This window comes from Carassius gibelio, chromosome B4, assembly GCF_023724105.1.
Source record: "Carassius gibelio isolate Cgi1373 ecotype wild population from Czech Republic chromosome B4, carGib1.2-hapl.c, whole genome shotgun sequence".
NCBI classification, from domain to species: Eukaryota; Metazoa; Chordata; class Actinopteri; order Cypriniformes; family Cyprinidae; genus Carassius; species Carassius gibelio.
Window position 1 is genome coordinate 9,692,696 of NC_068399.1, and position 15,225 is coordinate 9,707,920.

The following is a 15,225-nucleotide window of genomic DNA, read 5'->3' on the forward strand; positions in this document are numbered from 1 at the left end:
TATTTGTTATATATTATTTGTCTTATAATTGGAATCTAGAAACATATCCTTGTTGGCACAAATATGGTAACTAAAGGGGTTTAAAGAGTAGCTGGCCAGTTAAACTTACAGTCCTTGGAAGAAATGTGGTGACGCAGTTATGAAGGATCCCAAGGCCATAATTAAACATCCAGCTCCTATTAGTCGTGGTCTATGAAGCTTAGCGCCAAAGTAACTCACAAAAGCTATTACCAACAGATTACCTGAAACGAAACGAAAAATGGCATGCTAAATTGTGCTGAAAATGCTGAAATTGTAGATTTTGAGAAGATTAATTGCAATGTCATTTCATATGAAAATACAATGTTATTTAGAAGGAAAAGTATTATTTTTAGAAAAGAAAATGTATGAACGCCCCCCCCCCCCCCCACCACCACCATTAACACCTACCTATGGACCATAAGAAGATTTACCAGTGATATAATACACATTTTCCACCAGTTCACCAAAATGCTAAATACTACTTATAAATTGCCATGCGTTTTTTGCTTTCTGTTTCAATTAGACCCTTAAAAATATATTTTTTTTTTTCTCACCAACTTCAAAACTTCCATCAATTAATCCAATCAGTGAGCTGGGAATGTCAAAACGTCTCTCAATCTGCGTGATAGAGCTCTTCATGTAGCTGCCCTGAAATGCTTTGGCAAAGTACACAAAACACATGGCAGCCAAAAACATCTGAAAAAGACACACACACAAACGTGGTTAACAATTCATGCAACTAAAACCCACTATGATTTTATACACAAAACTATATTTTTACAAAGTCACTATTTTAATGCTATTCTGAGTGGTCCCTAACTTGTTGTTAATCTTTTTTTAGGGTATTCAGAGGGGTCCTAAATTTGCTGATTTGAGACATTCCATAATAATGGCTTGGTATGGTATTTCAAACCCAATCTTTGTATGCGAAGCATGAATAGATCATATGAAAACATGCTAATAAGATTTACATACTAATGTACCAATTCACCAAAACATGAAAAATATATGAATTTCTATTATTTTTTATTTTATATATTTTTAATGTTAATATATTTGTTATCAATTCAGTACTTATTCAACACTACACAAGACAGATGGGATTAGCAGTGACACATTACACAGAGGTTTAACCCACATTTTGCCAAGTAGTAAAACCATTTTCACACTATTTGTACTAGAATCAGATTACCATTGCATGTTCATGTTACACAAGTTAACTATTAAAGTTGTAGTTTGGGTCAAAATCCATGCAATTGATTGGTTTACACGAAAGGAAGTACACTGATTACGAACTGCCACTAAAACTGTGACTTTGTAGAGACTCATTTTCTTTAGGCGATAAGGTCAGGAGATTTCCTAGTAGAATTTTGCTTTGGAATGGGAAGATCCCAATGGATTGAGTAATATTTGTGCAGTTTAGTAACCTTTTTTTTTTTTTTTTTTGAACCTCATTGATTTTTGTTGTGTGGGAATATTCTTTTGGGAAGGTCAAACATTGTAATAACATGGAGGTAGGTAAATGATGAAATACATTCATATAAATATTTGTGAAAACTGGATGTATCTGAATGTTTAATGGTTTTATTTTATTTATTTATTCATTTTTTTTTTATTGGTACACTGAATACAATACATGCAGTGGCCACAAAAAATGTTTTTGACACTGAAGCCTCATTTAATGCATGAATTAGGCAAAACAATAAAGCCAGTTTCCATCAAGATCAAACAGGTGTCCATAATAAGCACAGGTTGTTAATAGCATTGTTCACTAATATTGAAAACCAGAAATGGTCCAAATGTAAAATGTCAATATATATGCAATTTTTAACATTTACAGTGTAATGATATTTTTTTCTTTACAGCCAAATGGTTTTATTTTTGACATGCAATGACATTTGCACATTTACACAAATTTTAGAAGATCAGCTGAAACTGTGCAGAGAAAGTCAATAGAAAGTAATTGCATAGTGATGGGATTAAATGAGCTGTTATCACGTTCATGTCTTTGATCATAATGGGCCAATGTAAATAAAAAACTTAAAAGCAGGAGAAGATAAGTCAAAATTACCTTTAATTTGGAGCAGCATGGCTCTTGTGCCGTCTTCTTTTCCACACTCATGATGCCCTGGAAACAATACGAATGACAGATCACAGAACAGTGCAGAGCGTGTGAACTCCAAGATTATTATGTACAGCATCAAGTTATTGTCGTGCAAACAGCAGTGTCCATTGTTCACGGGAGTAAGAAAACATCATCTGAGGGGAAAGACCCCTGAGGGTGGAGCAGAGAGTGGATTCAGAAATTGCACCACATTTCCTGCAAGAGGAAGGGGGTTAAAAAAAAAAAAAAAAATCAAAGTTTTCAAGAATTATGGACAGCAAGACAAACTTTGATGATGTTGGTTTGATGCTGTAGACAATGAAACGTAATGTGGGGAAGGTTCTTTTTTTTTTTTTTTTTTTTTTTTTTTTTAGAAAGTAACAAAAGAAAATATGTTTAAAAAGAAATAAATAGCTGTTTTGGCAAAGTTTGGCAAAATAAATTAAGTGTTGATTTAGGCTAAAAGAGAACAGGGCTTGTGGCCACAAGTTGTTACAAAAAAGGTTTTGAGCACAATAAAATTGTACAGATATAAAGTCAGGCAAAGAACAACAATATAATGAAATTTACTATATTGAATAAAAATTTTATCAATATTGATTGGTTGCATGAATGTCGGTTTGGGGAAAGTTATCATTGAAATTTAATTTAATTTATTTATTATCTAAATTGTATATATATATAGATATATAGATATATAATGTTAGCAAAATAATGGTTTGTCATTTCTATGTATGCTACCTTTTGTATTTTATATAAAAACACAACTCTTTATTTTTAATGGAAATCACATAATAAACCGTATAATGCCAGACTGGCCAATGTAACCCCTTTAAAGCATGTGACAAGCTTTTACAGAAAAGTAATAAATAAATAAAACTAAAAATATTCACAGATGTGACAAAATGCCCAGATCTTGTGCATAGTATAACAGAATACAATGCATGTTAATACAGCTAAATCATCTCTTCAACACATGAAAACAGGATCTTTTAATAAACAAACTTACAAACAATCAGAGTGTAAGAGCTAGAGAAATCAAACATACCTGTGCTGTTGCCTGTGTCCCTCAGAATGGATGGAGGACTCTGGCCCTTTGCTCACAGGTAAGGCTTTATCATTGAGTGTTATAACATCTCCTCTAATCAGTAACCAAACAATCATGTCTATCTGGTTGATCATGTTAACAGATCACTTCTCTATAGCAAGGAAGGGGGGCTGGGGTTTCTCAGAGGTACAGAGGACAGAGCAGACCAATGCTGTCTCATATATGCTTCGGACAAACAGAGACAGAATGCTGCAGGGAAAAGGGAGTCCCTGGAAACTGTGTGTGTAGTTTATTGAACAGTGAAAACTTTTGCTCTAGTTCATGTGACTGTGAAGTCACGCTTCACTCCAATTAAAATAATAATGAATAAATAAATAAATAAAAATAAGTTAAGATTACAATGATGTTATTATTATTGTTGTTATTGTTATTATTATCCTGGAAAAAAAGTCTTTTTTTTCCAGGTTAATGCAAAAGCAAATACCGTTTAAAATGAAAAACAGAAGTGTCAAATTTATTTCTGAATTAAATTCAAGATTATTTTGAATTATGAATGCATAAATAGGAACACAAAGCCTATGAGGTCTTGACACACCTGATTTAAGGTTACAAGTTTGATTTGGACATGAAATCACATTCAGAGAAGAAATATGGCATTATTCATATGTGGTATCATCAGAAAATATAAAACAGTTCAAACTGAAGTTATAATTAAAATATATTGCACATAATTGTGGTAGATCAATGCAAAACTAAAGAAAATAGTGAGTATTATTTAAACAGGAAAAAAGCATTGATTTTGGCACAGACAGATGACTGAAAATCAATAAAGCTGATTCACTTTTAAAACAAGATAAAAAGTACAAATGGCAGAAATGTGTTTGGCTTGAAACTAAATCATCCTAAACATCAGCAGCTAATTACACACACACCGAAGGTGATCACATGTAACATTAACTAACATTTTCATTCATTTGTATGTCAGGTCAACTTAACCTTTAACCAAGAATTCACAATCTGTGTGACATGTCTGTATGTGAAGTGGGTCAGAGGGATTTTACTGCAAGTCAGTGTGATTTTTCACATTTCATAACTTCTGCTAACAGCACTGTTGACTCTGTTCAGGCTGTAGCATCTCGTTAGTATGAGCCCACATGCAAGACAACACAAAGCATAAAGTATTGAACTCAGGTGCCACATATGCAAATGTTAAATTGACTTTGTCCACTAAGACTAAAAGACATGATTCAGTAACACAGAGCTAAAGGTTTGTAAAAAAAAAAAAGAAGAAAAAAAAAAAAAAAAAAAAAAATATATATATATATATATATATATATATATATATATATATATATATATAATGAGGCTAAATTCATCCGAGACATATATGTGTATGTATGTATGTATGTGTGTATATACAGCATACCCCCAAAATGTGCATTTGGGGTTATCATCTCAAATGTGACTTAAAAATCTCCACCTTCTTCTCCATATTTATTCCTTCATATATAAATTATTCCTAGTCAAAACAAATTTATTTTATAATTTCCTTTAGCACAAAATGTGTGGTCTATTAATTTTAAATAAAAATAGTTTTCTGATGTAGGGTTTTGCACTATGCATGGCGTTATTTAAGATGCAAATAATTTGCCAATAATTTGCATGTATTGAAACATTACTGACAATACCCTCTAGTGGCCAAAAGGCTTTTTGTCAGGGAAGGAATTTTTGGCAGTTTCTTCTTTACCTTTGATACTACAACATCCAGCTTAGTGTTTGTTTAACAATATGTCTCTAAATTAATCATGACTAAAATATTCTGTTTTTTTTTTTAAATAATCAGGCTGTAAAATCACGTTCTGCAAAATCAGATATTGGGATTGCCTGTAGTGTGTCACACACTGGCCCTCGACTTCCTGTGTGCAGTCATCATTTATGAGGTTCATCCTCATCAATCTGGCAGTGCAATGTAACATTACCTACATAAAGTGAAATGGCAGTCAGCAACATACTTAAATCATGACTCGGCAAGCAAAATATATTTATATAATAATCACTAAATCATTTGAATTTCAAATAAGTGAGTTATTTTGAATTTTTTAGTTCAGTCAGGCCACGGCTGCCAACAGCTGATGCGATCAGCTGTCAAATCTTGCCAATCACTACCACTCTCCTATTAGACACGGGACATACTGTATATACGTGGCACCATTGCTTAATAAATATGCTCAAATGGCTCACAAGGCTCAAACTGCTTGCGAGAGCTATCACTCGCTCAGGAACTAATCAGACGGCGAATCTACCTCCATATGAAGAGTAAAATCAGGATTGTTTTTACGTCGTGAACTTAAGCGAATTGGCCGTGTTGTTTGTCAAGTGATGGACTGAAAGTGATATGAGAATGACATTCATATTCAAGTTGTGCTTTCACCTTTAAGTCATCTCTGGATGTCTTCAAGAAGCTAAGCAAAGTCTTTCATTTTATTGCCTAGTGCTATGTTGTCAAATATGCTTCAGACCTTGCTAATTTTCCAAGCTAATTGTTCAGTTATGTGTGCTATATGGAGCCAGAAGAGTCTCAATAAAGATAAATGCACACACTACAGTCACATATGCACACATAGGATTCATACATGCACACACATAATTCATAAATACACACACAGGATACACAAATGCACACAAAATTCACAAATGCACACACAAAATTTAAAAAGCACAGAAGATTCACAAATGCATACAAAATTCAGAAATGCACTCAAAATTCAGAAATACACACACAATTTAGAAATGCAAACAACATTTACAAATGCACTCAAGATTCACAAATGCACAGGACAAGATTCAGAAATGTATTTCTGATGCACACACACATATATCTTGATTTACAAACTGCTTGCGGTCTGTGAACTTCACTGCATTTGTGTGTGAATTTTGAGACTCCCCTGACTTGGCTCGACACACAAATGCCTTTTTTTAAACAGGGAATGATCTGCAACCAATCAGATATCTCCCTTGTTTTAGCCAATCACAAGAATGCACCCCACGTGGGGGATTGTTTACTTATAAGCCAATCAGCGAACGACTCACTTTCCTCACGCAGCGAACGACTCACTTACCTCACGCAGCCAGCGACTCACTTTGCGCAGCCAGCGACCCACTTTGCGCAGCGAACGACTCACTTTCCTCACGAGTCACGCAGCGAACGACTCACTCTCCTCACCCAGCGAGCGACTCACTTTCCTCACGAGTCACGCAGCGAACGATTCACTTTCCTCACGAGTCACGCAGCGAACGACTCACTTTCCTCACCCAGTGAGCGACTCACTTTCCTCAGCGAACGAATCACTTTCCTCAAGCAGCGAAGTTGAGCGAACGATTCACTTTCCTCACGCAGCGATCAACTCACTTTCCTCACGAGTCACGCAGCGAACGATTCACTTTCCTCACGAGTCACGCAGCGAACGACTCACTTTCCTCACCCAGCGAGCGACTCACTTTCCTCACGAGTCAGCAGGGAACGATTCACTTTCCTCACGAGTCACGCAGCGAACGACTCACTTTCCTCACCCAGCGAGCGACTCACTTTCCTCAGCGAACGATTCACTTTCCTCAAGCAGCGAAGTTGAGCGAACGATTCACTTTCCTCACGCAGCGATCAACTCACTTTCCTAAGCGAAGGACAGCCAGAGAGCCACTTTCCTCTTGCAGCCGACCACTGACTCTCTCTTCATGTAGGGACTGAATATTATAATTTAAGTGACTTCTATATTGCATCCAAAAGAATATTTAGATATATTTAAATATTCAAAAAGGTTTAAACATTTTTTTTTTTTACTTTCATTAAAATATTTCAATAAAATGAAATAATTGCCTATTGCAAATTTATGAATCCATGGTTAACTTTTTTTCTGCAGTCACTGGGCTATATGTATTGAGACATTTTTAAATTTATATTTTGTAAAAAAAATAATAAAAAATAAACCTGAATTGTAATCTAAACATCTGTATTTTCATACAATTTAATACAATTGCTGTGTGAACACGTTCATGTGATTGGCTTATAAGTAAACAATCCCCCACGTGGGGTGCATTCTTGTGATTGGCTAAAAGAAGGGAGATATCTGATTGGTTGCAGATCATTCCCTGTTTAAAAAAAAGCATTTGTGTGTTGAGCCAAGTCAGGGGAGTCTCAAAATTCACACACAAATGCAGTGAAGTTCACAGACCGCAAGCAGTTTGTGAATCAAGATATATGTGTGTGTGCATCAGAAATACATTTCTGAATCTTGTTCTGTGCATTTGTGAATCTTGTTCTGTGCATTTGTGAATCTTGAGTGCATTTGTAAATGTTGTTTGCATTTCTGAATTGTGTGTGTATTTCTGATTTTTGTGTGCATTTCTGAATTTTGTATGCATTTGTGAATCTTCTGTGCTTTTTAAATTTTGTGCGCATTTGTGCATCTTGTGTGTGTATTTATGAATCATGTGTGTGCATGTATGAATCCTGTGTGTGCATATGTGAATGTAGTGTGTGCATTTATCTTTATTGAGACTCTTCTGGCTCCATAGTGCTAGGCATGCTATATCATTACCACACCGGTAACACTACCAGTTAAATATACCCAGAGCCTCATTAATCTGTTGTCATTGCTGTCAAAATGAATGGGCTGCTGCTTCAGGCTCATCTATTAGGGATGCTTTCATTAAACTTATTGACTATTTCCAACACGTTGGGTTTAAATCAGTGATCTGCTGTTGCTCAAGCTAGTGTATCGATAAAGTGCTTGATACTAAATGTACAGATCATAAATTTTGCTCATATCAGTGCTAAAACGTTATCCGAACAAGGGCTAATGCTGTTGCCTAAATTCTAGTATTGACCACATGCCGTACTACGTTAAAGGGACATGCTGATCTCTTTAGCTGTAGCTTTGGCTTTAGCTGCACCCTTCACTACTTCTATTCTTCTGTAAGGGGATGCTTCCCCACTCTATGCACTTTCTATGCAAGGTCTTTGCTTAAAGCTATTAGGGGATTGGGACTGCTTGCTTGTTGAGGCTTATCTAGTGTCCAGTATCATGGCTAGTCCTGCCTTGAAATTTAATGCAGTGTTTTCAAGGTTAAAATAAAATGCTTGGATTTAGATAAGTGCTAGAAAATGCAGTGCATTGGGTCATAATAATTAGCTTTCATACTGGATGGTTAATTATGTTTTCATAAAATAAGCAGCTCCGCTTGAGTCTGCGCGTGTGGATGTAATGTGCTCTTTATTAACGCGCGACCTCCGGTAGAAGAGAGGGGAGAAAAATAAATAAATAAAAACACCTTACCGGAGGTTGCTGTTTCAGTCAGCGATGGCTCGAAATGACAAATTATGTAAACTGAGAACGAAATATGAGTAGCCCTGTTAAGTCTGTTTGGTTGTTTTTGTTTTGTTTTCATTGGAGAATGTGCGCTTTGAGCATAAAGGTAAACAATTTTCCCTGCTCAGTTAAACTACATCTTAAGACTTTCGAAAAATGTAAAGAGAAAACTTAAAAATGAAGGAAAATTATTGTGGTATACATTTAATATTGACTTGCAATGTGTAACAGGAAAAATAAAATTGTAATGTATTTTGCCAAAATGTTTGTTCATGTTGTAAAATAATTCTGAGATTCATTGAATATAATGTGTTAAGTACATCTGAAAGAAAAGGATATGGGGACACCTACAGGCGAGTATGATAACAATTGTGTTAAGTCGGCCATATTCTCTTCAGTTTTATGAAGCTGTTGAGGAGAATGGTAGGTGGAAAATCTCTCTCCGGTCGAACAGAAATAAAATGTTGTCAGGCATGATTTTATTTATCTTTAATGTCAAAAATGTATCTTTAATGTTTTCATGTGTACTAAAAGGGTTTTATTTCATGTTTGAGTCATAAGAGACATAGAGTAGAGAATAATTGCAGTTATATGAAACTCAATGTCGAGCACGTTAGGAGCACATGGTATTTCTATCTTTGTATTTTCTTGTTATTTTTACACTTATTTATTTTTGACAGTTACGTGACCGGATGAGCTGTACTTAATCTGTTTGGTGTCATTTCACATATTCTCAGGTATGATGTACTAATGTTTGTATGATGCTATGTTTTCTGTGTTTGGGAAAAAAAAGAATGAGCTCTTAATTACAAAGATAGTGATTTATTGTCTGTTGAATTGATAAATCTGTTTTATGAAGCTGTTGAGGAGAATGTTACGTGACCGGATGAGCTGTACTTAATCTGTTTGGTGTCATTTCACATATTCTTAGATATTTCGACTCAGTAAACATGCGATTGATGAGCTCAGCCTTTGTCTCTGTGTGGTCCTTTCCGGGAGGGTCGAGAGAACGAACCAGTGAGAGGGGTTACAATGGTGCCGTGACCCGGATGGGAGTGAGGTTTAGGGGGGTGAGTGTAACGGAGGCCAGCGAGTAGTGCTGTGCAGGTAAACCTCACTCCCCGATCTCAAGAGACGCACTACCGACTGACACTAGTGGCTGTAGCCATTTAGCCTCCTTGTTAGTGCGTCCGCCTCCCATGCCGGAAGACCCAGGTTCGAGCCCCGCTTGGAGCTAGTGCGAGGAGCGTCAGAGAGGACCTGGGTGAGAGGGGTTACATTGGTGCCATGACCCGGATGGGAGTGAGGTTTAGGGGGTGAGTGTAACGGAGGCCAGCGAGTAGTGCTGTGCAGGTAAACCTCACTCCCCGATCTCAAGAGACGCACTACCGACTGACACTAGTGGCTGTAGCCATTTAGCCTCCTTGTTATTGCGTCCGCCTCCCATGCCGGAAGACCCGGGATCGAGCCCCGCTCGGAGCGAGTGCGAGGAGCGTCAGAGAGGACCCGGGTGAGAGGGGTTACAAATGCATACAATCTTTATTCAGGGTTCCCTAGCATCAGGGTAGGTATTATTGGGATTATAATTAATCACAAACATTGTTGAACGCTACAGTTGTGTTCAGATCATGCTCTCACTGGACTAGACTCTCTCAAATATCGTCATTATAAACAGCGGAAATGACATAAACAATATTTAATTTGTGGTGTAGTCCGCAAGATGCAGTGGAATCATCAGTCATTAATCAGGAATGTTTGTTGCTCGGTTCTGTACGTTTTAAATCCCGAATGGATTAACCATCTTGTTTTATGCTACTAAAATTACCTAATGAAGGATGTATGAATTTGATGTGTCATCCCCCTACCAAAAATGTAATCGTCATTAATCGTCTTTGTGACAAATTCTAAGGACATTCAAATGTTAGGACATTCATACAAACTGTTGTACTGGTCCAAATGTGCCGCATGCTGGCAATTTGCTGATTTTTGTTTAGAATAATGCAAATTGATAATGTGCCTCAAAGATCCAAATGATTTACAAAGTAAGTTGTATCTGTGCTTGTGCTTTAACTAAGTTAAGAGTATGTATGTAAAAAGGTAACTTACCACAGTTGTAAAGTGATGGAAAATTGAAGTGTACTTGGAAGTGCTTGGATTTTACTTTTGAAGGTTTAAGAACCCTGGTGTACTTTTCTCTGCACAACAGGGGGCGATGAAGAGTAATCATCCTCTAAAACCATCCGAATCACTAGTGAGAAGTCATTGGCTCCATCCAGAACTTTAGGCAGCTGACTCACTGCGTATCAGGCAATGACTTGTAGGCAGCATTTTTTGCAAGAAGCCACCTCATGAACTGATTTTGGACAGGTTTCTGAGGCAGAGTAATGGTATACAGCATGATCTAGAGCTAAATATAGGAAAAATTGGTGATAACTAAGTGGATATTCGTACAAAATGTGCATTTATTAAAAAAAATACAGAAACAAAATGAAACTGACTGCAACTTCAGATGTCATTTTTATTTTTGGCTTAACTGTCACAGAATTGAATGCACAGGATTGTGGGATATCAAAAGCAGTGAGGATACATCTACGGACATGCCGTGATGCCTTCCATCCTTGGGATGCATCCTTCAGAGGCAGCTTTTTTCAGATTCAGATGCAGCCATCGTTTCCCCACACTGCATCTCTCGGCCCTTAGACCTCTTCAACTCAAAACATGTGGTATGGACCCCGTACTTTATACCAGCCATTCATTCTGCGTAGGCACAGCAACCACCGCAGCTTCAACAGTCTCCATAATCCATACCTCAAAGCAATGGGCTGATGATCATCATCAGCGTATCAAGGATGCATTAGGCCTACATCTCCGGATGTTATATTAGCGCAAAAGCTTGAGCAGCTCTCTACGTTGTTCTTCCACAGAAGAGAACACCAGTGGTGCACAATGCCAGCCGTCAGCCCCTTCAAGAAGTGAAGGAGAAGGAGGAGATGGAGGAGATGGAGAAGAAGATGGAGGAGAATGAGAATTAGGAGGAGAATGAGGACGAGAAGGAGATGGAGAGTGAGAAGGAGATGGAGAATGAGAAGGAAATGGAGAAGATGGAGAAGATGTAGGAGATGGAGAAGGAGATGATAGAGATGGAGAATGAGAAGATGAAAGAGAAGAACAATGAGAAGGAGATGGAGAAGGAGGAGAGAAAAAAATAGGGCCTGCTATTTTCGCCCGCTGGAGGGAAGACCCTTGCTGCTATAACTAGAGGGGCTTGCTGTTCTATCCCTCATCGAGGAATGAACACCCCTCAAAAAAGAAAAAGGGACTGCTGTTTTCTCCCGCTGGAGAGAACACCTTTTGCTGCTATAATTGTAGGGGCCTGCTGTTCTATCCCTCAGCGAGGGACGAACACCCCTCAAAAAAGAAAAAGGCACTTATGTTTTCTCCCGCTGGAGAGAACACCTGTGGCTGCTATAACTGTAGGGGCCTGCTGTTCTATCACTCAGCGAGGGACGAACACCCCTCGAAAAAGAAAAAGGGACTGCTGTTTTCTCCCGCTGGAGAGAACACCCTTTGCTGCTATAACTGTAGGGGCCTGCTGTTCTATCCCTCAGCGAGGGACGAACACCCCTCAAAAAAGAAAAAGGGACTGCTGTTTTCTCCCACTGGAGAGAACACCCTTTGCTGCTATAACTGTAGGGGCCTGCTGTTCTATCCCTCAGCGAGGGACGAACACCCCTAAAAAAAGAAAAAGGGACCTCTGTTTTCTCCCACTGGAGAGAACACCCTTTGCTGCTATAACTGTAGGGGCCTGCTGTTCTATCCCTCAGCGAGGGACGAACACCCCTTAAAAAAAAGAAAAAGGGACTGCTGTTTTCTCCCGCTGGAGAGAACACCCTTTGCTGCTATAACTGTAGGGGCCTGCTGTTCTATCCCTCAGCGAGGGACGAACACCCCTCAAAAAAGAAAAAGGGACTACTGTTTTCTCCTGCTGTTCATCCCTTCAGCAGAGGATGAACACCCCGCTACTTAAATTAAAGAGGGGCCTGCTATTCTCTCGCTCCTGTTTAGAGGGGAGAATACCACTCTCCTAGCCAATAGGCTGCATTAAGGACATCTCAATCACATTATCTTTCTCTTTTGCAGGAATGGAACAGGGACAATTTTGGGGGGTCTTCCCGCTGCTCTCCTATCCCTCATGCCAACTCAGGGACATGCTGCTCGTTCTTGCGGCTCTCCTGCTGGAGAGAATACCCTTCACTGCTATTACTCGCAACTTTAAATAAAGAGAGGCCTGATATTCTCTGCCTCATTAGAGGGGAGAATACCCCTTTGCTAGCCAGTAGGCTATATTAAGAATATCTCAATAACATTGTCTTTTCTCTTTTGCAGGAATGGAACAATGATGGATGGTTTTGGGGGGTTCTTCTTCAGGGAGTAATACCTCTCATTATGTTTGGGGGGTTAATGTTTAAAGCTCTTGTATGTTCAATTGTTTAGGGAGCAAGAACCCCCAAAAGGAACCATATCGCCAAAGATAAATTGTGTTCAATAAACTCAAGTAAACTTGCCAAAGTAGTCCTGTCTGAAATCGAGCGCAGCGTTAGTTCAGTCAAGCCAGGGAGGCATAGGCTGCGACCAGATGATGTGGTCAGCTGTCAAATCGCTCCAATCACTACCAATCTCCAATTAGAAATGGGACATATATACATGGCACCACTGCTCGGTAAGCATGCTCAAATGGCTCGCAACCCTCCCTCTCTCCACAATATAAGCATGAACATATTACTGTACACCTTCTGGTTGTCGTCTTCTTTGTTTCAGATCACTAAGGCTTTCAAGTCTCAGCTGGTATGGAACTCACGGCAGAGAGACACTCATTCTCATAACCAGGCTACAGGATACAGGATAGACGTCCCACTGCCACATCTACATGATTACCACTGTTTGCTTTTAAGGACATTATTAAGACTCTTAATTGTCATGTATTTCCAAGCTGATGGTTCCGGGGGGTTAATGATTAAAGCTCTTGTATGTTCAATTATCTTGGGAGCAAGAACCCCCAAAAGGATCCATACCACCGAAGATAAATTGTTCAATAAACTCAAGTAAACTTGCCAAAGTGGTCCTGTCTGAAATATAGTTTTAATAAATGCAGCTGTATTATTATATTACTTTTTTCTTCTTTTTTTGAAATAAATAAATAATACATATAATGAGGAAAAGCCTTTCAAGATTGTGTGGTCACTGGACAGTTACCTTGAAAGTAGCATTGATACCAGAAATTTTGCTCTTGGAATTGGAGGTGACATCAGGGAAGATTTAAATCCCCACTGTACTATGGTACCCTTTGAGAGAACTTGTGCTACATCAAATGATGACACTTTGGGGAATGCTTTTAGCATGACAGCATTGTGGCAGGGAATTTTAAGGACAGTCAACCTCTGTCCTTTGCTTGCATTGAGCTTATGGATGTTGTGACTTGTGCGGTAGACAAGTTAAATATCAAATGGACAACTGAAATTCAGTAAGTGCAGAAAAAGTGTAAGCTCAATGAGTGTTTAGGTGAGCACAGCCTCAACATCACAGCCCCCTTCTCTTTCTCATTTCTCCAATACCAATATATTTGAATCATGAAAAAGTCATGTCATGTTCACTTCCCATATATCAAGCCCCACAATCACTCTTCCATCTTGGGGGCAAAAGAGAATGGCTATGGGATGTTGCCACGAGTTGAAGAGACATTAGCAACTTATCTCTCAATGACACTGCATCATCCCTGAAGGCCCTGACACTTCCCACTAAGCCCTGCCGAATAATATCTGCACTGTTGGGTAAGGCTTACATGGAATGTGGGTGTACAAGGTTGACCTGCAAGGAAATTGGATGAGGGTAAGGTGGTCAGGTCTGGCAATATAAAAGATCTCCTTCTGGCCAGAGTCTTTCCAGGCCTCCAAGGAGATGCCCCGTGTCATTGTCTTTTCCATAGCAGCAATGGTGGCTACAGAAAGGCATTAAGAAAGAGGATAAATTGTTCTTCCTTGATTCCCCATTGTTGCCTTCTAGCCTCTTTGATGACATAATGGTTTCCAGCAATCACAAATAACAGTGTACACCCAAAGTGGCTGCAGCCCTGCAGATTTTGCTATCAAACCCAGTATTAACAAAGCTCCAGAGGTCATTCTCAATAGACTGATTCTCTAGGTAGATTATGTGAAGCATGGAAGCTTCTACACAGCATATATCATTAAGTCTTGTGTACAGTGGAAAGTGGCTACAGAATCCAATTTGGACCTCGTCCACCCAATTTCAAAAGAGTGGTTTGGACTGTAGTCAACCCCCGAGCAGAGTCAAGTAAAGGAGTACAGTAAATCGCAGCTTAGTCCAATGTTATACCCTTTGGCCCGCTGTCTGCTATGGTTCTCCATCACGCATCCAGCTCTGCTCCCCCAATTCTTTGCTCCAGGACATTCTAGAAAGGTTTGGGATGGGGTCATTCTACTCTTGGTAGCACAGCTTTGGCCAGTCCAAGTCTGGTTATCTGGCCTTACAGGCTCTCCATGTGAAATCCCAATCAGAAACATCCCTCTCTTGCAAGCTGGCGGTTATGTATCAGAGTACAAGTACAAGTAAATTATACTCCTTCAAATGGAGGATTTTCAACTCCTGGCACAGAGAACATCAGTTGGACC

General features: G+C 38.8%; 1 protein-coding gene across 4 annotated transcripts in view; it reads right to left on the reverse strand.

Annotated features, from left to right (window-relative positions):
- Positions 1-15,225, reverse strand: part of LOC127956757 (solute carrier organic anion transporter family member 1C1) — a 46,638-nt gene that overhangs the window by 11,317 nt on the left and 20,096 nt on the right. The window contains exons 1-4 of one of the 4 annotated variants that reach the window (XM_052554937.1): positions 3,174-3,356; positions 2,093-2,149; positions 576-717; positions 110-242 (exon numbers count right to left, since the gene is read on the reverse strand). In XM_052554937.1, the coding sequence (XP_052410897.1) occupies positions 110-242; positions 576-717; positions 2,093-2,143 (326 nt within the window). In that variant the 5' untranslated portion in view covers positions 2,144-2,149; positions 3,174-3,356. Of the gene's footprint in view, positions 1-109; positions 243-575; positions 718-2,092; positions 2,342-3,173; positions 3,357-15,225 lie in introns of those variants that run through there. The other 3 variants (XM_052554938.1, XM_052554936.1, XM_052554939.1) reach the window with 3 other exon arrangements.